The sequence below is a fragment of the Geotrypetes seraphini genome, chromosome 8 (genome assembly GCF_902459505.1).
Source record: "Geotrypetes seraphini chromosome 8, aGeoSer1.1, whole genome shotgun sequence".
In the NCBI taxonomy this organism is placed as follows: domain Eukaryota; kingdom Metazoa; phylum Chordata; class Amphibia; order Gymnophiona; family Dermophiidae; genus Geotrypetes; species Geotrypetes seraphini.
The window spans coordinates 92966066-92988690 of record NC_047091.1 but is presented as its reverse complement, the minus strand read 5'-3'; the positions used below and the strand labels follow the sequence as shown (position 1 = coordinate 92988690).

At 42.1% G+C, this 22625-nt stretch overlaps 1 protein-coding gene across 4 annotated transcripts in view; it reads left to right on the top strand.

The window, feature by feature from the left end:
• Nucleotides 1-22625, top strand: part of ADAMTS10 (ADAM metallopeptidase with thrombospondin type 1 motif 10) — a 192587-nt gene that overhangs the window by 43448 nt on the left and 126514 nt on the right. For all 4 annotated transcript variants that reach the window (XR_004540309.1, XR_004540310.1, XM_033954332.1 and 1 more), the window contains exons 4-6: nucleotides 7205-7422; nucleotides 11011-11094; nucleotides 12343-12488. Coding sequence is in view for 2 of the 4 variants with exons in the window: in XM_033954332.1 (XP_033810223.1) it covers nucleotides 7205-7422; nucleotides 11011-11094; nucleotides 12343-12488 (448 nt within the window). In the remaining 2 variants the exon portion in view is untranslated. The remainder of the gene's footprint in view (nucleotides 1-7204; nucleotides 7423-11010; nucleotides 11095-12342; nucleotides 12489-22625) is intronic.

Below are 22625 nucleotides of genomic sequence, written 5' to 3'. Positions count from 1 at the left end.
CCTTTTTCTTTCTTTCTCCCTGCCCTCCCCCAAGCCACTGCCATCGGGGACAAGGACCCAAACCGCCACCAATAACAGGCCCAGGCTCTCCCTGCTTCGGCCGACCAGCATTCCTCTCCCTGACGTCAATTCTGCCGTTGGGGAGAGGAAGGCTGATTGGCCCAAGATCGCAATCGACCTATTGGGGGAAATGCTGCCGGGTCCTGCCTTCGCGGAAACAGAAAGTAGGCAGGACCCGGCAGCAAGAAGAGCAAAATGCTTCACTAACCTGTCTCCCGCCTTAGCCCGTAGTGAACGCTTGCTTCAGGGCTCTCAACATGTGCGTGCCGGCTTCCCTTCTTCCCCCCACCCCCCCGGACATAACTTCCGGTTTCGGAGGGAAGAGAAGAGAAGCCGGCATGCACACGTTAGAGCCACGGAGCATAAGTTCGCTACGGGCTGAAATCTCCAAGCCGTTTTTTTTTTTATGTTCAGCAGCGGCAGCAGCAGCAGATGACAGCTGGGCGGACCGCCCAGCTAAAAGGCCCTAGAGAGAACACTGGAGAGGAAGGCTGATCGGCCCGGTAGATCAGGACGGCAACACGAGTCTATCACGAAGCCCGGGATGGGCTCCGCGATCGACTCGCGTTGCCTTCCTGAGCTACTGGTCGATCGCGATCGACGTGTTGGGCACCTCTGTTTTAAAGGATATGGGGGAGCAGTTAGTGATTGGTATGGAGTGTTTTCATAACCTTATAAAATAACAATAATCAATCTAAAAAATTATAAAAGATTAAAAGATCAAACCTATAAACAAAATAACGAATCCAGTAACTAAAAACTAAATTTGAAACAAATAAGTTTTTACTATCTTATGAAATACAAGTATTCCATGTAATGATCTAACATTAGAAGGGAGCTGGTTCCATAACTTAGTTATAAAAATAGAATAGGCTTGTTTGCGAGGTTTTTCTGAAGAAGTCAATCTAGCTGAAGGAATATAAAATCGCCTCTCACTTGTGATCGTAAAGAACATATAGGAGTATAGATTGGCAATTTCTCAAAAATGTAGTCTGGAATTATTTCATGAAATTCTTTGAATGCCAGTACTAAAGCCTTAAACAAATGACCTATTTAAGAATGGGGAAACCCTTCTATCAGTCCAGGTAGCTCCTAAATAATTTGATACAATGTATAGAATACAAAAGTGTACAGGGTTTGAGAGAGCACAACTTCAACATCACTCTCTAGTTGTGGAATCTGCTCTAAAATGCTCATGCAGTTCAAGGTCTTAAGCTTCTGCTTCTCTAGGTAGGGAAACCAGAACACTAGACCCTTTTGGTAAATACATTTTAAAATCATCCATGCTCATAAATAAAATTATGGCCTACCAGTTCTATTCTTCCATTTATTTAAAATCCTTGCTTAAAACAACTTTCAAAGTTTGGAGAATTCCTCCCTCAGGACAAACATAAAGAATTCCAACAATTATCCAATAACTTGTTCACTATGATAAATCTCCTAACTAGAGACATATTAAATGCATTTAATGTTTCTTCTAGAGCATCTGCAGTGGCAATTGCTATGCACCATTTATCTCTGATCTGGAAACTTCATTCCAAGAGCAATTTTCAGATGTTCCTTGCAAGGATGATGATCTGTTTGGAGAGAAGATTGAAGAAGTGGCTGGTCAAATTTTAAAAACACAGTCACCATGTCAATTTTGTCTAAGCCTCAAACCACTCAATTTTCTTATTCTAGAAGATACTTTGCACTATTTAGATGTTCATACTACTATAACACAAAATGTTGTTATAGCCAGCCATCTTTATCATCTTCTAGGTCTGCTGATCAGTTTTCCTGTGTAAAACAACAAAAGATGCAAAAGTCTCTACCTCAATTCCAGTCCATACAGCAATTGTCCTTTTGACTCTTTTCTAGAGACCATTGCCAATGTTCCCCTAATTCTACCTCCCACTCTCTCTGTTGGAGGCAGATTGTTCTTTTTTCACTAATGTTGGGATCTTATCACAACAGATCAGTGGGTGCATAGAGTTGTTACTCAAGGTTATGCCCTACATCTGTTCAAAAACCCTCCAAACCAGCTACTACTTTTCAACTCCTTCCAGAAATCTCTCCTTCATCAGGAACTCTCGGTCCTTCTCCAGCTAAACACAATAGAACCTGTTCTTTTGTAGGAGAGGGGTTGGGGTTTCTATTCCAAGTATTTCCTAATACTATAAAAGACTGGAGGCCTTTGACCCATTCTAGACCTCATTCCATCCCTCTGGACATGCCAGATTTGGTTTCTACTCCTTCTAGAGCTTTTGATCAGGAAACCATAGAAACTGCAACCATTTCCAACATTGCTAACTCAGAATAAAGGGCTCCTACTTCATCCCAACCCCTGCTCATTAACACTGGGTTCTGTCATCGAACAGGTAACTGCTTTCTGCCTCTTGACTGCAGTATCTTCTGTCATTGAAGCATCTAGGAAACCTTCCACTCAGCACTGTTATCGCTTCAAGTGATACACTTTTCTTCCTGATGTGCATTGCATTCTCTGGAGCCTGTCACATGTCCACTTTCATCCATCCTCGACTACCTTCTCTACCTCTATAATTCTAGTCTAAAAACCAATTTGGTTAGAGTTCATTTCAGTGCTATCAGTGCATTTCACTCCTACCTCTTTCTGTATATCCTTTAGCAGCCCGTTTCATGAAAGGCCTCTTCCACACAAAACCACCTATCAAGCTGCCTCGTTGCTTGGGATCTTAACGTGGTTCTCCCTGCTCTTATGAAATCTCCCTTTGAACCACTGACATCTTTCTCTCTCAAACTACTCACTTGGAAAGTCATTTTAGCCAACCCTGTAGGATTTCACCAGTGTTAAATCTCTTACAGATCCTGGCAGCTTGGGAGTCTCATGTGTGAATTTGCAAATGTACATACCTGTAGCAGGTGTTTTCTGAGGACAGCAGGTATATATTCTCACAACCCATCCACCTCCCCTAGTTGGTTTCTTAGCTTTGTTATTAAACTGATGGTCCCATGAGCTGATGTTGGGTGGGAAGGCACTAGCACGCACATGGTATGTGCACTGCCTAAAGATTTAAAGTGACAATACACATTGCAGTGTCTACACTGGGTTCCATGAATGACATCACCCACATATGAGAATATATACCTGCTGCCTCGGATAACACCTGCTTCAGGTAAATATCTTTGTTCTTTCTAATTTCCTCAGTAGTCTTTTATGAGGTACTTTGTCAAATCCCTTTTGAAAATCCAGATACACAATATTAACCAGCTCACCTTTATCCACATGTTTATTCAACCCTTTTAATGTAGCAAATTGGTGAGGCAAGATTTCCTTTGACTAAATCCATGTTGGCTTTGTCTCATTAATCCATGTTTATGCCTATGTTCTGTAATGTTGTCCTTTATAATCGTCTCTACCATTTTTCTTAGCACTGATGTCAGACTCACTGGTCTATAATTTCCTGACTCACTTCTTGAACCCTTTTTAAAAATTGGCATTACATTAGCCAACCTCCAGTCTTGTTGTAAAGATAAATTACTAATTACTAACATTAGCTCTGCATGTTCATTTTTATTCTGTCAGTAGAAACATAGAAAGTTGACGGCAGATAAGGGCTACAGCCCATCAAGTCTGCCCATACCATTGACCCCCTTTTAAGTCTACTGGCCCCCTTAACTTTACTGACCTGCTCTATTATAATCTTTATAATCTTTATAATCGTCTCTACCATTTTTCTTAGCACTGATGTCAGACTCACTGGTCTATAATTTCCTGACTCACTTCTTGAACCCTTTTTAAAAATTGGCATTACATTAGCCAACCTCCAGTCTTGTTGTAAAGATAAATTACTAATTACTAACATTAGCTCTGCATGTTCATTTTTATTCTGTCAGTAGAAACATAGAAAGTTGACGGCAGATAAGGGCTACAGCCCATCAAGTCTGCCCATACCATTGACCCCCTTTTAAGTCTACTGGCCCCCTTAACTCTAATGACCTGCTCTATTAAGTCTATATCCTAGCGACCCTATTTATTGGTATGACTCCCGCAGTGATCCCACATAGGTATCCCATTTATTCTTGAAATCTGGGATACTGCGGGCCTCGATCACCTGTACTGGAAGCTTGTTCCAATGCTCTATCACTCGTTCCGTGAAGAAGTACTTCCTGACTCCACAAAACTTCCCTCCCCTGAGTTTGAGCGGATGTCCTCTTGTGTTCGAGAGTCCTTTGAGAAGAAAGATATCATCTTCCACCTCGACCCGTCCCGTGATGTACTTAAATGTCTCAATCATGTCTCCCCTCTCCCTACGCTCCTCGAGAGTATAGAGCTGCAATTTGTTCAGTCTCTCTTCGTACGAGAGACCCTTTAGCCCCGAGACCATCCTGGTGGCTATCCGCTGAACCGACTCAATTCTGAGCACATCTTTACGGTAATGTGGCCTCCAAAATTGCACACAGTATTCTAGATGAGGTCTCACCATGGCTCTGTATAATGGCATCATGACCTCAGGCTTCCTGTTGATGAAACTTCTCTTGATACAACCCATCATCTGCCGTGCTACCCTTTAATTTGTTAAGTTGCCCCATTACATCATCCATTGTTACAGAGATTTATTTAAGTTTCTCTGACACATCAGCATTGAATACCATTTCTAGCAATTGTATCTCCCCCACAACTTCCTCAGCAAATAATTCATTTAATCTCTCCACTATGGCCTTTTCTTTCTTGAGTGCCCCTTTTACACCTGGGTTAACTAGCAGTCCAACTGATTCTTTTTCCAGATCTTTGCTTCTAATATACCTAAAAAGTTTTTATTATGTGTTGTTGCCTCCAAAGCAATCTTCTTTTCAAGATCTCTCTTTGCCTTCCTTATCAGCACCTTACATTTAACTTGCCATTCCTTATGCTGTTTTCTATTATTTTCAGTCGAATCCTTCTTCCATTTTCTGAAAGATTTTCTTTTAGCTCCAATAGCTTCCTTCACCTCACTTGTTACCATGCTGGCTGCTGTTTGGTCTTCCTTCCTTCTTTTTTAATAGATCGAATATATCAGGTCTGAACTTCCAAGATGAGGTGAAGGAAGCAATCAGAGACAAGAAAACTTTGTTTAAGGAATGGAAAAGGTCAAGAACGGACGAAAACTGGAATAAGCACAACCAACATCAACGCAGGTGCCATAAGGCGGTAAAAGGGGCCAAAAGAGACTATGAGGAAAAAAATAGCCAAGGAGGCGAAAAACTTCAAGCCGTTCTTTCAATATAATAAGGGGAAACGACCCACGAAGGAAGCAGTGGGACTGTTGGGTGACCATGAAATCAAGGGAGTGCTAAAAGAGGACAAAGCAATCGCCGACAAACTGAACACATTTTTTTTGCATCTTTATTTACCAAAGAGGATATACACAGCATACTGGAACCCATCAGGCTATATGCTGGAAACGAAGACGGGAAACTGACAGGGTTGACGGTCAGTCTAGAAGAGGTATGTAGGCAGATCGATAGGCTTACGAGTGATAAATCCCCATGACCGGATGGCATCCATCCAAGGGTCATCAAGGAACTGAAAGGGACTATAGCTGAACTGCTTCAACTAATAGCCAATCTGTTGATCAAATCAGGATAGATTCCGTACAAACATAAGGAAGTTCTTCTTCACCCAGAGAGTGGTAGAAAACTGGAACGCTCTTCTGGAATCTGTTATAGGGGAAAACACCCTCCAGGGATTCAAGACAAAGTTGGACAAGTTCCTGCTAAACTGGAATGTACGCAGGTGAGGCTGGACTCATTTAGATCACTGGTCTTTGACCTGGGGGCCGCCACGTGAGCGGACTGCTGGGCACGATGGACCACTGGTCTGACCCAGCAGCGGCAATTCTTATGTTCTTATGTTAAATAACATCCATGCCTGATGTACATTTTTTTACCTTTGCAGCTGCTCCTTTTACCATTCTCCTCATGTTGTCATAGTCCCCTATTTTTAAGTTAAATGTTATTGTATTGTATTTCCTGTGTATACTTACTCCAGAGATTATATCATTTCTGATCATGTTATAATTACTGTTATCAAGCAGCCCCAGCACCATTACCTCCTGCACTAAATCATGTGCTCTACTAAGGACTAGGTTTAGAATTGTTCTGTCTCTTGTTGGTTCAGGAACCAGCTGTTCCATACAGCAGTCCTTGATTTAATCAAGGAATTTTTTTCCCCTAGCATGCCCTGATGTTACATTTACCCAGTCAATATAGGGATAATTGAGATCTACGTGCAGTCATTAATTTAATGCAATTAGCATCCATGTAGAAATATGTTCATTAACAGATAATTAACAGTAATACTGGCCATTGAATCCTGGTAAGACAATAAAGTTTGCAGGTTGTGTTATTTTTGATCGACCCAACCAAAAAAAATTATCCACAGCATTTATCGCACATTAGATTTGGTGATTCAGGTATCCCTCTAGATGTCTGTTAAAAAGTATTACAATTCTCTCTAACCTTTTCTAAGACCCAAGATTGCATTGAGTTGAGTTCTAGTAGCCATGTTGGTCCTGGATAAAGCTAGAATATTTTGTTCCCTTTTTATTTTAAATTTAGACCAACAAGTATGTTTTTCAAACACTGGCCATCATGAGCAAAAAATATCCAGATATGCAGAGGCAGTAATAACAGGATAGTGGCCACTGCTGAATATCCAAATACTGTTTTAAGTGCATGGCACTACCCATGTAGCAGTGATATTCAGCCACTGTCAACACAGTCTATCCAGATACACTTGGAATGACTTTTTCCTCCCATCCTAAGTTATCTGGATAGTTATTCGGGTAGTAAACAGAATATCACTGCTATCCAGATAGCTTCTTGTGCTACTCGTTCCTCTTCCCCCTCCCCCCCCCCCCCAATTTGCCCCAGCATTCTCCGGATAAATGCTTTTGAATATCAAACCCTTTATTTTTAGAAATTTATGGAAATAAAGATCAATGAACACAAACATAATGTAATATCATTTTATTGACTAACTCACTACATGTTTTGCCTAGCTTACAAGAATTCGTTAAGCCATTCATTACGTCAAATCCTGAAAGTGAGCCATAGAATATATCATCTTAGATTTGTTTATTAATATTTATTTCCATGCATTCAAGTAGACTAACATAATAACCAAACTATTTTATTTTTAAAGATGAAAAGCCATGGAAAGGAAGTCATTGGTGGCTGAGGAATTTCAAAACTGCTCTTCTGAAACCATCTGCCAATCAGACACAGAGAGGCCAGATGGCCTTGAAGAGATCTACTAGCACTGAACGCTATGTGGAAACTCTGGTGGTAGCCGATAAGCTGATGGTTGGTTACCATGGCCGCCGAGACATTGAGCAGTACATCCTGGCTATTATGAATATTGTAAGTTTTATAATCATACGATGGCTTTTTCTAGCATTTAAACTATTCAACAGAGATTGCTAATGCCCTGATCCTCGATCAGTGGTATAGTAAGTGGGTAAGGGAGCAGTCCACCCTGGGCGCCATCTTGCTAACGGCGCAGCATGTCTCCTCCTTCCCCCTCCCCCCCCCCCGCTCCTCTCCTTGCAATGTGCACACCCCTTATCTTCCCCCATACATTTTTTACTTCCCCAGTGTGTGAGGTTGATGCCCACATTGGCGCTCTGATGTCATTTCCGGAACCCATGCCTAGGAAGTGACATCAGAGGGCAAGCCAACACCAAGGTGGGCATGCTGTTCATGCTGGAGAAGTTAAAAAGGTATAGGGAAAGGGAAGGGGGTGCGTGCGCAGCAGGGTGGGGGGGGGGAGAGGGTGAGGGAGGGACACCTAACAAATCAGGTGGTCAGGATTCCCAAACTGTGCAAGTTAATTTTGATTTTGAACTAAATTTAGGCAACCCAAAAGGATTTACACTTTTGAGATTTATGCTCATAAACTGGCCTCTGATAATGATGAATGCATAACTTATACTCAAAACTCCACAAAACTCCTAAATTTAAGAGCATAAAAAGTGAGTAGGCAACAGGGGTGGATATAGGACACTGAAAAATGTTAGGAGCTAATCACAATTTTCAGCACTAGGCTCATAAATTAGACTCATAAATCTAGGCATATGAACGACAGGCCTAAATGTATAAGCATAGGTATAAGTATTCAGCCAACGGCATGCAGCCAGCTATCCCTTATGCAGTTAAGTGTGATCTTCAGAACTTAGTTCTGCGTAAGTAAAATTGGATGAAGTTAGGACTGAGTTTTATGCGGTCCAATCTATCTGGTTAATGTAGGTAATTAAGTTCTGAATATTGGTTCAAACTGTGCTGACTCTGCTGCCTGACTATCCACAAAATATCTGATTTTCACTTTAGTGATTTGGGCTGATAAGTGCCACTGGATATCAGCAGATAGCGGACAAAGAAAGGTACTGCAGACAGATGTACAAGATGCAGGCAAAGTTTATTTTAACCAAATAAACAGATTGTTGCGCACAAATAGACCACTTTACACAAAATATGGGACCCAGCACGGTCCGTGTTTCGAACAACACGTCTTCTTCAGGGGTCCCATAAAATGGTGGTGACTAAGGAAACACAACAAATATACCTGACCTGTCTGATGTTTACTTTAGCAATGGTGGGTCCCATTTTTTTTATAAAGTGGTCTATTTGTACGCAACAATCTTTGCCTGCTTCTTGTACATCTGTCTGTAGTACCTTTCTTTGTCATTTATTCACTGCAGATTTACTGCAGATTTGTTGGATTTTCTTTTTGTCCTTTATCAGCAGATAGCTCCACACAAGCAATTTATTTATTCAATTTTCTAGACCATTCCCCCAGGGGAGCTCAGAATGGTTTACATGAATTTATTCAGGTGCTCAATCATTTTTTATTTAACCAGCCAGGAGCCTGGGTCATGCAAGCCTCAGCTGAGTGGTTGAATGAGGCATGGAGGGTAGAGAGGTGTCTGCATCAAAATAAAAAAGATCCAGCAAAGGTGTTTAGTGTGAATTATTTTCTGGTTTATACTTTGGTGAAAGAAAACAAAACAAAACACAATCTTGCTCTGGTGGCTAAACAGCTTGTTAGCCTAAGCAGGCTCCACAGCTGTACAGTTCACAATCTGGCAATTTTCCACAAACATGTGCTTTCCACAGGCTATGCTCTGCCAGTCCTTATTACAAAAACAAAAGACTAAACTTTAAGTATCAGAGTCCTGGAACCAGCTGGAACTGCTCAGCCCAGTTCTTATACAGTACTTCTGTGTTTGTGCAAATTCAGGACACAATTATTCCAACTCTTCTATTAACTTCAATTTAATCAGAAGCAGATGTTCTACACCCTTCTGTTATTAGGGTTTGTGAGGCAATTCCACCTTCCCAGAAACAGCATATGATTTCCCCAAGCTTTTAATTGGTAAGCATGGCTTTAGGCAAACAGGAATTTACAGGTTCCATTTCATAATCACTTGTATACATTTCTTCTGGCATTTCTACATCCAAAACAGTGTTACCTTCAGAAAAATGCTGACAAGATTCAGACCTGAGATTTTCTCCCTGTTTCCTGTGGGAATGCTGGCTTCTGGCTTCTGGCCCCTGGATTGCACTGGTCTGCCTCTTTCCAAGAGTTCAGGCAGGCTGAAGGTTGGTGGCTGCCTCTCTGGCCTAGAGACCACACCCTTTTCCCTGGTGTTGATTGTCTCTAGAAACACCTGTGGTTCTCTGGTGCTTTGCTAATGAGCCTGGATAGCTTCCCTGCTGACTAGCCCTGCCCCCAGGAGAGCTGATTGCAGGAGCTAATCCCTTTGTGGGTTTTGCTATCACTGGCCTGGTGCATGCTGGTACTTGTAGTTCTTTGCCTTTAGCATTCCCTACCCTAGAACTAGACAAGTATAATTGGGTCACTTTTGGGCTGCCTTTCACTGGGGATAAATTCTGCAGGGCAGTTTCCCTAACCTGCCTGCTTCTAGGAACAGGTTTAGGGATAGTTTTAGAGAACTGCAGGGTTTCTTCCAGCATGACAGGACTTTCGCTGTCACAATATAAGAAAACATATAGAAGCCAATTCTATAAACTGGCATCTATACATATCAAAGGTGCCCATGTGCACCAGATGCTATTCTATACAGTAGGGTCTAAGTGCCATAGCAAATGGGGGAGGGGGGAGGGAGAGGGGGCATATACTTGGGCAAAGTATTGGCAGGCTATGGGCATATCTCCTAGTTATACATATAGGGACTCATTTTCAAAAAAGATAGACATCCAAAGGACAGTATAAGCCAGCACTTGGACATCTTACTGGTCAAAACGTCCAAGTGGGCATTTTCGATTTTTAGATGTCTTTCTGGTTGTCAGCGGTGCATCCTTTGTGCAAATTTTGCCACACAAGTTAGCACACTATACCATCTTCATTGGTCTCGTATTATTTTCACTAATTTCACTTATTTCAATATCTATTCTCTTGAATTTATTAAGTATATGTTTTACATATGCGTTTTATATACTGCATACATAGCTTAAATGTCAATGGGGACTTCTTCCGACATGTTTCATAGCTGAGTTGTATCAAAGACCTTACACCTCTTAAGACAGCATAACTGTCTTGAGTCTGTCTTAAGAGTCGTAGGGTTTACTAAAGGAAATGGATCCTTGATACAGCTCGGATGTGAAACATGCACGTCCATTTGGGATATTCTTACTTGACATCCCTATTCTATATTATGGGCATCCTTTCAAAAACACCCCTCTATATTTTCTTTCCCTAATAACAGACTCATCACATGTATTTTTGATCCTGTATCCTGTTTGAAAATGCATCCATTTGGGACATTGTGACTTGGACATTCTTATTCTGACTTGAACGTCCTTTCGAAAATGCCTCTCTATATTTTCTTTTTTTTAATAATAGAGTTTTATAGTGGCTTGTGTCTTCTTTTGTCTCAATAACGGGGATGTTTTTTAAAGATTGGCCTTTTTTTGTTTCTTGGAGGTCAGGTTGCCAAACTTTTCCAGGATTCAAGTCTGGGGAATATTGTAAATATCTTAGTGACCCGTTTGATTGTGCTGACTGAGGATCAGGTAAGAACTGAATAAATTCAAGAAATAAGTAATTGCTTTACTCACTTGATAACCTCAGAATAACAACTGACTGTCTTACTAAGTTATGGCAGGAAATCTCCTCCCTAATATTGAGCCTGACAAAAAAAATCTGGATATTCAGCAACAGTATCCGCATAGTAGCAGCTGCTGAATGTTGAGAGAGACCAAAATAAAAATCATATAAATCCACAATATCAAAATATGAATCAGGGAAATTGGTGCCATGATAAAAAAAAAAAGTCTAATATAATAAAAGTCTCTGTTTTCCTTGTGCTGTAAGTCCCTGCAGGTAGGAGTGCGCATGCGCGGCTCTTCTGCCATTTTTGGGGGTTCAGGGAGGGGGGAAGGGAGGGAGCACTTTGTCGGGGGAGGTTTTTTTTTGGAAGGGAGGCCTACTGCTGGATGGGGGAGCAGGAAAGAGGTGCTGATGGACAGGGGAAGAGACGGGGGGAGAAAAAGGAAGGGAGGCTTACTGCTGGACAGGGGGACAGGAAAGAGGTGCTGCTGGACAGGGGGAGATTAAAAAAGGGAGAAGGGCTGCTGCTGAATAAGGGGAGCAGTGAAGGGGTGGTGGTGGACACAGGGAAGGTAAAAGGAAGGGAGAAAGAAAGACAGAAATACAGAAAGGAGAGAGAGAAAGAAATACAGACACACACACATATATTCTAGCACCCTCAGAAAAATAACTCAACCATATTAGCCTTATTTTTTATTTACCCCCTCCCCTCTCCTACACACACAATTTTTACAAAATCATAGCATGGGTTTTAGCACCGACCACAGTGGTAACAGCTCCAACGCTCATAGGAATTCTATGATCATTGGAGGTTTTACTGCCATGGCCGACTCTAAAAAACGCGCTAAGGTTATGTAAAGGGGGGGGGGTTAGTTATTAGGATTTATTTACTGTCTTTTTGAAGGAGTTCACTAAGGTGATTTAGCCGTTAATGGGTAGATTTAAATATTCTCTTACATTGGGTTCTTCCTGTAACAGTGCATTCAAGTGAAAATACTGTATAAATCAATTTAAATGTGCATAATGTTCAATGCTCACAAAATCCACAATGTCAACACAATGTACTTATCTTGTCAAGAAACAGCAGCCAAATCCAAAACTCATCTTTCAAAATTAACTCATAAGGGAGTAAATATCACCAGTTGCATGAATATCATGTCTCCCAGACATGTCATGATAGCCTCATCATTTCCAATAATATATCTCCACAGCCCACCCTGGAGATTAATCATCATGCTGGCAAATCTCTGGACAGCTTCTGCAAGTGGCAGAAATCCATCATGAACAGGAATGGTCATGGAAACGCCATCCCAGAGAGTGGCATTGCTAATCATGACACCGCTGTACTCATCACCAGGTAAGGTGCCAAAGGTGGCCTACTAATCTACCATCTATTGTACATATGGACTCAAAAGTTGCCATATGCAACTTAGAGCTCCCAAGTAATATCTTTGTCTGCTTATGAAGCCCTGAGCCTTTCTCTTGAGCTGGGATACAGTGATATAACAACCTTCCTCAGATCAGTCAGTTGAACATCTGTTGCAGAGGTCATTGGTGCCTAGGTTAAGTGAAAAACACTATTTAAATGATGCAAACTAATTTTCAAGATGCCTACCAAAATGGCACCAAAATCACGTCTCCATAGGCGCTATATGGCGCCTAATGCAACTGTGAGTGTGGATAATGCATGAAGTGTCATTAGGCACCATAAAGCACTTACATAGGCGTGATTCACATGAAAGGTAGCCGCCGCAAATGTAGGCCTTGAAAATCCTGGCTGACATTTCTAGAGCTTACCTTTGCCGAAGGCCCAGTTCTCTAAATGACACCGTCACATGATTGACACACGAACAACAGCTGCTTTTATGGCAGCCACTGACAACAGCACTGTTTAGAAAATCTGGGCCTCGATGTTTATGTTTATGCTAATTAGCACCAATAATTGGTATTTTAACAAGTGAATATTGACATTAATTAGAATTAATTACAAGCCACATGCCTAAATTTAGATGTGGGATCCGTGCCTAAAGTTTACATGAGTCAAGAAAGGGAACTTGGAAATGGAAGAGCCACAAGTGGATCAGGGGTGTTCTTTTAGTTACACATGTAGTTATAGAATAAGGGCATCTGCGCTTAAATTTACACATGAGAATTTGCACTATATTTTCAATGGTACAAATGACCCAAGAGTAAGTGTGGTTTATAGAGCAGCGCTTTTATCAGCACCAATTTTTTAGCCATCAGATATACAGATTTACCCCTAAAGGCCTCTTTTACAAAGCCACGCTAATGGCCCCGAAGCCCATAGAGATTTAAAGGGCTTCGGGGCTGTTGCCGCACGGCAGCCGCTAGCGCGGCTTTGTAAAAGAGGCCGTAAGTGTTTAAATGTTTTCTCAAATTAGTAAGTTTTCCAAAAGATTTATGAATTTAAAGAAAGATTGTTCCAGTCATATGTTAGGTGACAGATTATTCCAAAATTGGGGAGCAAAGAAATAAAATGCAGGACCTGCAAAATATCAGGATGTGTTTCATTATTAAATTGTGCATAGAAAGAGGTATGACCAGTAGGAAAAAGGAGGTATTGATGCCCCTGTATGACTCAGGTGAGACCTCATTTAGAATATTTTGTACAATTCTGGAGACCACACCTTCAAAAAGATATAGGATGAAGTCTAACCAGAGGAAGGCTACTAAAATGGCATGTAGTCTTCATCATAAGGCATATGGGGTCAGATTTAAAGACCTCAATATGTATACTTTGGGGAAAAGGGGAGATATGATTGAGACGTTTAAATACCTACATGGTGTAAATGCGCATGAGTCGAGTCTTTTTAATTTGAAACGAAGCTCTGTCTGGAATGAGAGGGCATAGGATGAAGTTAAGAGGTGATAGGCTCAGGAGTAATCTAAGGAAATACTTTTTTACAGAAAGGGTGATAGATGCGTGGAACAGTCTCCTGGAAGAGGTGGTGGAGACAGAGACTGTGTCTGAATTCAAGAAAGTGTGGGATAGGCACATGAGATCTCTTAGAGAGAGGAAGAGATAATGGTTACTGTTGATGGGCATACTGGATGGGCCATTTGGCCTTTATCTGCAATCATGTTTTTATGTAATACTTCAAAATTTTATTCAAGGAGGGTGATCATCAAGTCTAATATACCATAGCATAACGTATCATAATAGATTATTAGACACATTTTACTACTAGTTCATATGTTACAGAAATACCTTCCTTCACCACGCACCAGGTTCTCTTTATTGCTATACAGTACATTGTACATTGCCTTTTCATTCCTAATGAAGGGTTAACCAGATATACATGCCCTCTTAACAAATCAATCACCTGACTCCCAGTGGATCTCTGAATTCCACATCTGGCAATATCTCCTATACATCTTTCAGCTTCTGATTACCAACATCTGGTGAAAGAGAAATAAAATTTTTCAAGGGGGAACCTCTAAGTGTCTTGGAGACTGAGCTGAAAACTCATGCCAAAACCTTTAGCTCTTTCTGGCTTGCTGTGGGCTGCAGGGCTCAAAATTTCAACACAATGTATTGCAGACCAAGCTGCCCATTCCACATTGAATTTTGTGTGTTCTAGCTATTTAAAAATATCTTTCAGGTTGCATGTTTTCAACCATTTTAGCACAGAAAAAGAATAACTTTTCATCTGTATAATAATATCAAAACATACTCCTCGGATTCTCTAACCGAAGCCCATGCTGGTGGCCGCCTTAAAAGCGGCTACTGATTGCATGTCAGTCATGCAACAGTGCCGGTTGGAGAATCACACTTCAAACGCATTTGTAGGTGCAATTCAAGCAAAGACAGGTGCCAGAAATGTAGGTCCGGAAAACCCTGGCCTACCTTTCTGGTGTCTATCTTTGCTGGAAGATCCTCGTGGCAGAGGAGTCTCCGATCAGCTGAGCAGACAGGACTCTCTGAAATTGCAGCTTCAGAGAGTCCTGCTGGCTCAGCTCATCGGGGATTCCCCTGCTGTGATTTGCTAAACCCAGCAGGGAGATCCCTGGTTCCCCTCTCTTTCCCTCTCTCCCTTTCTACCTCCCACCCATCCACTGACCGATCCTCTCCTAGTACCCCTCCAAAGAGAGATCCCTCCCTCGAGCCTGACATCCCCACACACACCCTTTGTACTTCTGATGGAACATCAGCAGGAAAGATGCCCACTCCCTCCTGCTGGCAGACCCAACTCATCAAAATTGTTGTCCTTCCCCTTCCTGGTGCATCCTGGGATGCATTAGGAAGGGACCTAAGGCCCTCATTGGCCTAGATGCCTAAGGCACCTCCCACACTCCCACAGGAGGGACCTTGAGTGCCTGGGCCAATCAGAGTGTTAGGCCCCTCTCAGTGTATCCAAGGGTGAACTGCGAAGGGGCCTAAGGCCCTAATTGGCCCTGGTGCCTAATGCCCCTTATAGGAGAAACCTTAGGTGCCTTGGCCAATTAGAGTCTTAGGCCCTTCCCATGCATCTCAGGGTGTACCAGGAAGGGGCCTAAGGCCCTGATTGGCCCATGTGCCTAAGGCCTCTCCTACTTTGGCATTCATCAGCCTAAAGTGCCTATGTAGGCGTGATTCCGACACCTTTTATGTAGGTGCCGGTAGGCACCTTAACTTTGTCATTTTTTTCTTTTCTAACAGTATTACATAGTAACATAGTAAATGACGGCAGATAAAGACCCAAGTGGTCCATCTAGTCTGGCCAACCCTACAAGCTCCATAAATTAATTTAGTTTAAATGGTCCTTTTTCTTAGATATTACTGGGCCGGAAACCTAGAGCCCTGCCCAGTAGTGTGCTTAGGTTCCATCTACTGGAGTCTCCATCAAAGCTCACATCTTAACCATCCCAGCCATCAAAACCCTCCCCAGCCTGTCCTCAACTGAATGTCCATATACGGGACACAGGCTGTGTAAGCCTTTCCAGAACTGACCTTAGTTCCTTCAATGTATACCCATTATTTTCTGATTAGAGATCCTCTGTGTTCATCCCATACTTGTTTGAACTCTGTCACTGTTTTCTTCTCCATCACCTCCCTCCATCACACCAGAAAGATGCATTCCATGCATCAACCACCCTCTCCGTAAAGAAGAATTTTCTAACATTACTCTTGAATCTGCCGCCCCTCAGTCTCATATTATGCCCTCTGGTTTTACCATTTTCCTTTCTCTGGAATAGATTATGTTCTACATTAATACCTTTGAAGTATTTGAACATCTGAATCATATCTCCCCTGTCTCTTCTTTCCTCTAGGATATACATATTCAGAGCTTCCAGTCTCTCCTCATACGTCTTCTGGCACAAACCTCCTACCATTTTCATCACCTTTCTCTGGACCACTTCAAATCTTTTTATGTCCTTCACCAGATACGGTCTCCAAAATTGAACACACTACTCCAAGTGGGGCCTCACCATCGACCTGTAAAGGGGCATCGACACCTTCTTTCTTCTACTGGTCACTCCTCTCTCTATACAGCCTAGCATCCTTCTGGCAAAGCCACCGTCTTGTCACACTGTTTTTTCACCTTTAGATATTCAGCACTATCACCCCAAGGTCCTTCTCCCCATCCGTGCATATCAGCCTCTCACCTCCCAGCACATAAGGCTCCTTCCAATTTCTAATCCCAAAATGCATTACTGTGCAGTTCTTTGCATTGAATTTTAGTTACCAGATATTAGACCATTCTTCTAACTTTTGCAGATCCTTTCTCATGTTTTCCACTACCTCCTCAGTGTCTACTCTTTTTCAAATCTTGGTATCATCCGCAAAATGCAAACTTTTCCTTCTAACCCTTCGGCAATGTCGCTCACAAACATATTGAACAGGATCGGCCCCATCACTGATCCCTGAGGGACTCCACTACTCACCTTTCCCTCCTCCGAGTGAATTCCATAAACCACCACCCTCTGGCGTCTATCCATCAACTAGTTTCTAATCCAGTTCACCACTGTGGGTCCTAACTTCAGCCCATCAAGTTTGTTCAAGAGCCTTCTATGAGGAACCGTGTCAAAGGCTTTGCTGAAATCTAAGTAAATTATGTCTAGCATATGCCTTTGATCCAATTCTCCAGTCACCCAATCAAAGAATTTAATCAGATTCGTCAAGCACGATTTACCTTATGTAAAGCCATGTTGCCTTAGATCCTGTAACCCATTTGATTCTAGGAATTTCACTATCCTTTCTTTCAGCAACGCTTCCATTATTTTTCCAATAACCGAAGTGAGGTTTATAGGCCTGTAGTTTCCCGTTTCTTCTCTGCGAACACTTTTGTGAATAGGGACCACATTCAATCTTCTCCAATCCCCAGGAACCACTCCCGTCTCCAAGGATTTGTTGAACAAATCTTTAATAGGACCCGCCAGAACCTCTGAGCTCCCTCAATATCCTGGGATGGATCCCATCCGGTCCCATCGCTTTGTCCACCTTCAATTTTTCAAGTTGTTCATAAACACTTTCTTCTGTGAATGACACAGTATCTACTCCATTCTTGTGTGTAACTTTGTCAGACAATCTCGGTCCTTCTCCAGGATCTTCCTCCGTGAACACAGAATAGAAGTATTTATTTAACATGTTTGTTTTTTCCTCGTCACTCTCTTAGGTGTTGGTAGGGAGCCCAAGTTTAGGCACCAGTATTAGAATTTCCCCCATAGTGCATTCAATATTCAGTGGGAGTTAACCAGTAACAGCGGGTCTTGCTCCGCCATTCTGTGGGGACAGTGAGTGAAATGGTGTGGAAGTCATGTTAGTCCACTTATTAGGTAATATATAGAAAAAAAATAAAATAAAAGGAATAAAGCTGATACCTTTTTTATGGGGCAATCATAGAAACATAGATAGAAAGATAGAAAGATAGAAACATGATGACAGATACAAGCCAAATGGCCCATCTAGTCTGCCCATCCACAGTAACCATTATATCTTTCTTTCTCTGAGAGATCCCTTGTGCCTATCCCACACCTTCTTGAATTCAGACACAGTCTCTGTCTCCACCACTTCTTCTGGGAGACTGTTCCACAAATCTACTATCCTTTCTTTAAAAATTATTTCCTTAGATTCTCCTGAGCCTATCACCTCTTAACATCATCCTATGCTTTCTCATTCCAGAGCTTCCTTTCAATTGAAAGAGACTTGACTCAGGCGCATTTATGCCACATAGGTATTTAAATGTCTCTATCATATCTCCCCTTTCCCACCTTTCCTCTAAAGTAGGCATATTGAGATTTTAAGCCTGTCCCTATATGCTTTAAGATGACCACGCACCGTTTTAGTAGCTTTCCTTTGGACCGACTAGACTTTTCCTCTCACTGTTAGGTCCTAGCTCATGCTCACTGTCTAACAGTAGCTCTGGCAGGATATACATTTCAAATCTGACATATTGTAATCACAAAATAGAAAATAAAATTATTTCTATGTTCCACTGCCATATCCAACATTTGTTCCTTTCCCACTGTCTACCATCTCTCTCTCTCTCCCCCTGCCTTGTGCCTTAGGTCAAACTTTTCTATTCCCCTCCATGCAGCATCTCTCCTTTCCTTCCCTCCATTATCATGTGCAATATTTCTTTCTCTCTCCCATGCACCATCTTTTCCTGCTCTCCACCCTATGTCCAACATTTCTCCCTCTGTCTTCTCCATGCATGCCTCCCTCCCCTCCACTATATGAAGGATTTCTCCACTCACCTCTGTTTCATCTCTCCTTTCTCTCCTCCACCCCAATTCTTCCTCTCTCCTTTCTCCCTCCATGTGCAATATCTTTTCTCCCCTCCCACCTATCTCCTTGTACTGCAGCTTTCTATCCCTCCCATCTATCCCCCCTGTGCAACAGCACCCCACCGACCCTCCCACAGTGAGACTGACATACCTCTGAGGCCTCCTAAAGCAGCGGCAGCACTTTGTGTAGCCTGCTTTGTGACCTTCCCCGCCAGGGCCTTCCCTCTGCTGCGTCATTGATGACATCATCAGTGACACGACAGAGGAAAGGCCCTGGCAGAGAAGGCCATAAAGCAGCCCATTCAGAGCACTGCCACTGTTGCTGCTTTAGGAGGCTTTGGAGGTATGTCAGGTCTCACTGAGGTGGGGGTCGCTGAATCAGTGAGTCCAATTTTCTCAGACAACTAATTGATTCAAATCAATTCACCGAAGTGAATCGGTGAATCGATTCGAATCGGCACATCGGGCAGCACTACTAAGCACCACAGCACTATCTACCGTAGTTAGTTCTAGGGTGGTCTGGATGGAAAGCATATGCAAAGCCATTAATTATCCAAGCACCCCACGTATGCAGTGCCAGTGCTTAAATAACTATCTGAGCAAGTAGAATTGCATAAATAGCACTTGGATAACTTCTGGCAGCCACCTAGAATCCAGATATTCAGAGCCTGTAGCCAGATATGACCAGGCATGGAATGTCTAAGTCTAAATCAGCTGCCAGCAGCTAGCATGTGAAAAAAATAGCTGACTATTGTGGGCTAAGTATTGACCAGATGATTTATAAAGTGATAGCAAATGGGCAGTTTACCTATTTTGTTATAAAGTATATTATCTCACAGCCAGTGTTGGAAAAGTAATATATTACTAACTAATGTCTTATGGTTTATTGTTTAATATAATTTAATATATTATCTTTCCTGAGGAGATTACAAAGCAGTGAACAATAGACAATAAATCTAAATCTGAGAGGAAAGAATGCCAATTGTCAAATGAAAGGAAATAAATTGAAGGAAAGGATAAGAAAAATAACAGTGCCAGTAGTCTAGAGGTTAGAGCTACAGCCTCGGCAACCTGAGGTTGTGGGTTCAAACCCCATGCTGCTCCTTGTGACCCTGGTCAAGTTATTCAATCCTCCATTGCCCCAGGTACATTAGATACCGTACATTAGTTTCCTCAAAAGTAAGACCTACCCTGAAAATAAGCCCTAGTCCCGGGATATGCCGGCAACCCTGCAGCACACATCCCCCCCACGCCACCCGCCCTCTTCCCCCCCCCCCCCCACCGTGCAGCCGAACCCCTCCTGACCTTCCATCCTTCCCTCCCCGCCGACCATGAGAGAGCCCTACCTTCATCTAAAACAGCATCAGGCCGGCAGCACTCTAAACAGGCTGCTTGGCCTCGTCCGTCAGGGATTTCACTCTGCCACATTACTGTGTTGCAGAGTTGCTGGCATATCCCGGTCAGCAGGGGTTCGACTGCACCGTGAGAGTGGGGGGGGGGGGGGCTCAAGGGTTCTGCTGCACAAGGGATGCTGCACAACGGATGGGAGGGAGAGAGGGAAGGAAAGGATAAAAGCTGGACAAGGGTTATGCTGCCCGAGGGATGGGAGGGTGGGAAGGATAGAAGCTGGGCAAACTTCTGCTGCACAGGGGAATGGTAGAGAGGGAGGTAGGAGAGGAAAAATTCTGCACATGTGGGAGAGAGAAAGGAAGAGAAAGAATTGGGGTGAAGGAGAGGAAGGGAGAGATGATCATGTGCATACCCCAAAAGTAAGACCTAGTGCCTTTTTTGGACCCCAAATGAATATGACACTGTCTTATTTTTGGGGAAACACAATAGATTGTGAGCCTACTGGGACAGATAGGGAAAATGCTTGAGTACCTGATTGTAAACTGCTTAGATAATCTTGATAGGCAATATATAAAATCCAATAAAATATCACTGGTAATATATTACTTTTAAAAGTAACGAGTATCCACTGTTGAGTAAGTTACTTTCCAAAAGTAATATAAAACAGTTTTATTAGGAAACAAAAATATGTTTCCTACCTAAAGTAGGTTATTTTGAAAAATAATGTACATATTATTTGTAAAAGTAATATATGAGGGTGAATCAAAAATTTAAGCAGTTGTTAAATTAAGCAATAACTGGAACAGAGCTAGTGAAATGCAACATATTTATTCATACATTGCCTGTTGGATAGTTCGTCCATGTACAGTACAGCACTCAGCCTTTAGTTGTGTGGCAGCCAAGGGTTCAGAAACATGGGCACTCCATTTCAAGATTGCACCATCAAAGAACAACGTGCAACAGTGCGCTTTCTTGGGGCAGAGGAAATTCACCATCAGATTGCACCATTAATCAATGAAAGGTTTATGAGTGGGAAAAAAAATTTTAATGCGTGAAGAACAGGTACAACCAAGGACGGTCGTTCTGGTTGCCCATCAACATCATACACACAAGAGCACAATAACAGGGCGGATGCCTTGATTAGATAAGACTGATGGATAATGGTGTCTCAATTGGCTGCAAATTTGGATATCAGCTATGGATCTGCATTTGCCATAATGCATGATGACTTGGGATACAGGAAAGTCTGCGCACAATGGGTTCCCAAACAGTTTACTTATCTGTACAAGAAACAGTGTGTGGAAGTTGCAACCCGGTTCCTGAGATGGTATGAAGAAGATCTGAGTATTCTGGAGAGAATTGTCACCGGCGACAAGACATAGGTCCGTTAGAGCTAAAGACAAAGCTTGATGAAGTAAAGGAAGTGGTGCTTATCTGGCTTTAGAATTAGCCAAAAACCTTCTTCTCTGCATGGGGACTATGTGGAAAAGTGATATGTTCAATTGCTCACAGTTACTTCTATTAAAGCCATTAAATGTATTTTGCCTTTACTTTTTGATTTAACTCGTATTTCCAGTAATGTAATGTAATGTAATTTATTTCTTATATACCGCTACATCCGTTAGGTTCTAAGCGGTTTGAAGAAAATATACATTAAGATTATAAATGAGAAGTAAGAAGGTACTTAAAAAATTCCCTTACTGTCCCGAAGGCTCACAATCTAACTAATAAATTACTTACTAATAAATTACGCTCAACTCTGCTCACATCCATATACAGGGTGTTTCAAGTCTGCAGTGAAGTGCATTGCCAGAGCTGCATATGTAGCATCTCACTGCCAATATAACATGGGGTGCTACAGAGCATGAATAAGGTGTATTGAGCTGGTGAAGGAAGTTGGCACAAAGCCTAGCTATACACCCCGGTCATCGCTTTCTCCAACCTCTCCCCCTCCCCCCCACCAACCTCTCCCCCCTCCCCAGTTGATGAATGGTAAACTTTGTCTAATTTGAGAATAAATGAATTTATTTATTTATTCATTCATTTATTCATCTCAACTTATCCAACGGCCGCTGGATATCAGATCTAACCATCACGGCACTATCCAATTCATCCAAGATGGTCTGCATACCAATCATAGGTAAAACCATATGCAGTGTCAGTGCCTGTTGTGGGCAGGTGGTATATCAAGCAGAAATAAACTGAACTGCAAACTGATTTATTTATTAGGATTTATTAATTACCTTTCGGAAACGATTCACCCAAAGCTGTGTACAGCAGGTACAGTTGAACATAAAGCATACAATTTTGTTAACAGCATAACAATAGTAAAATGACCAAATATAAACATAAATACAATAAAGTAGAAATAGAATGGGCAGCACAGCTTTGTAAAAGGACCTGTAAATTTTATTTA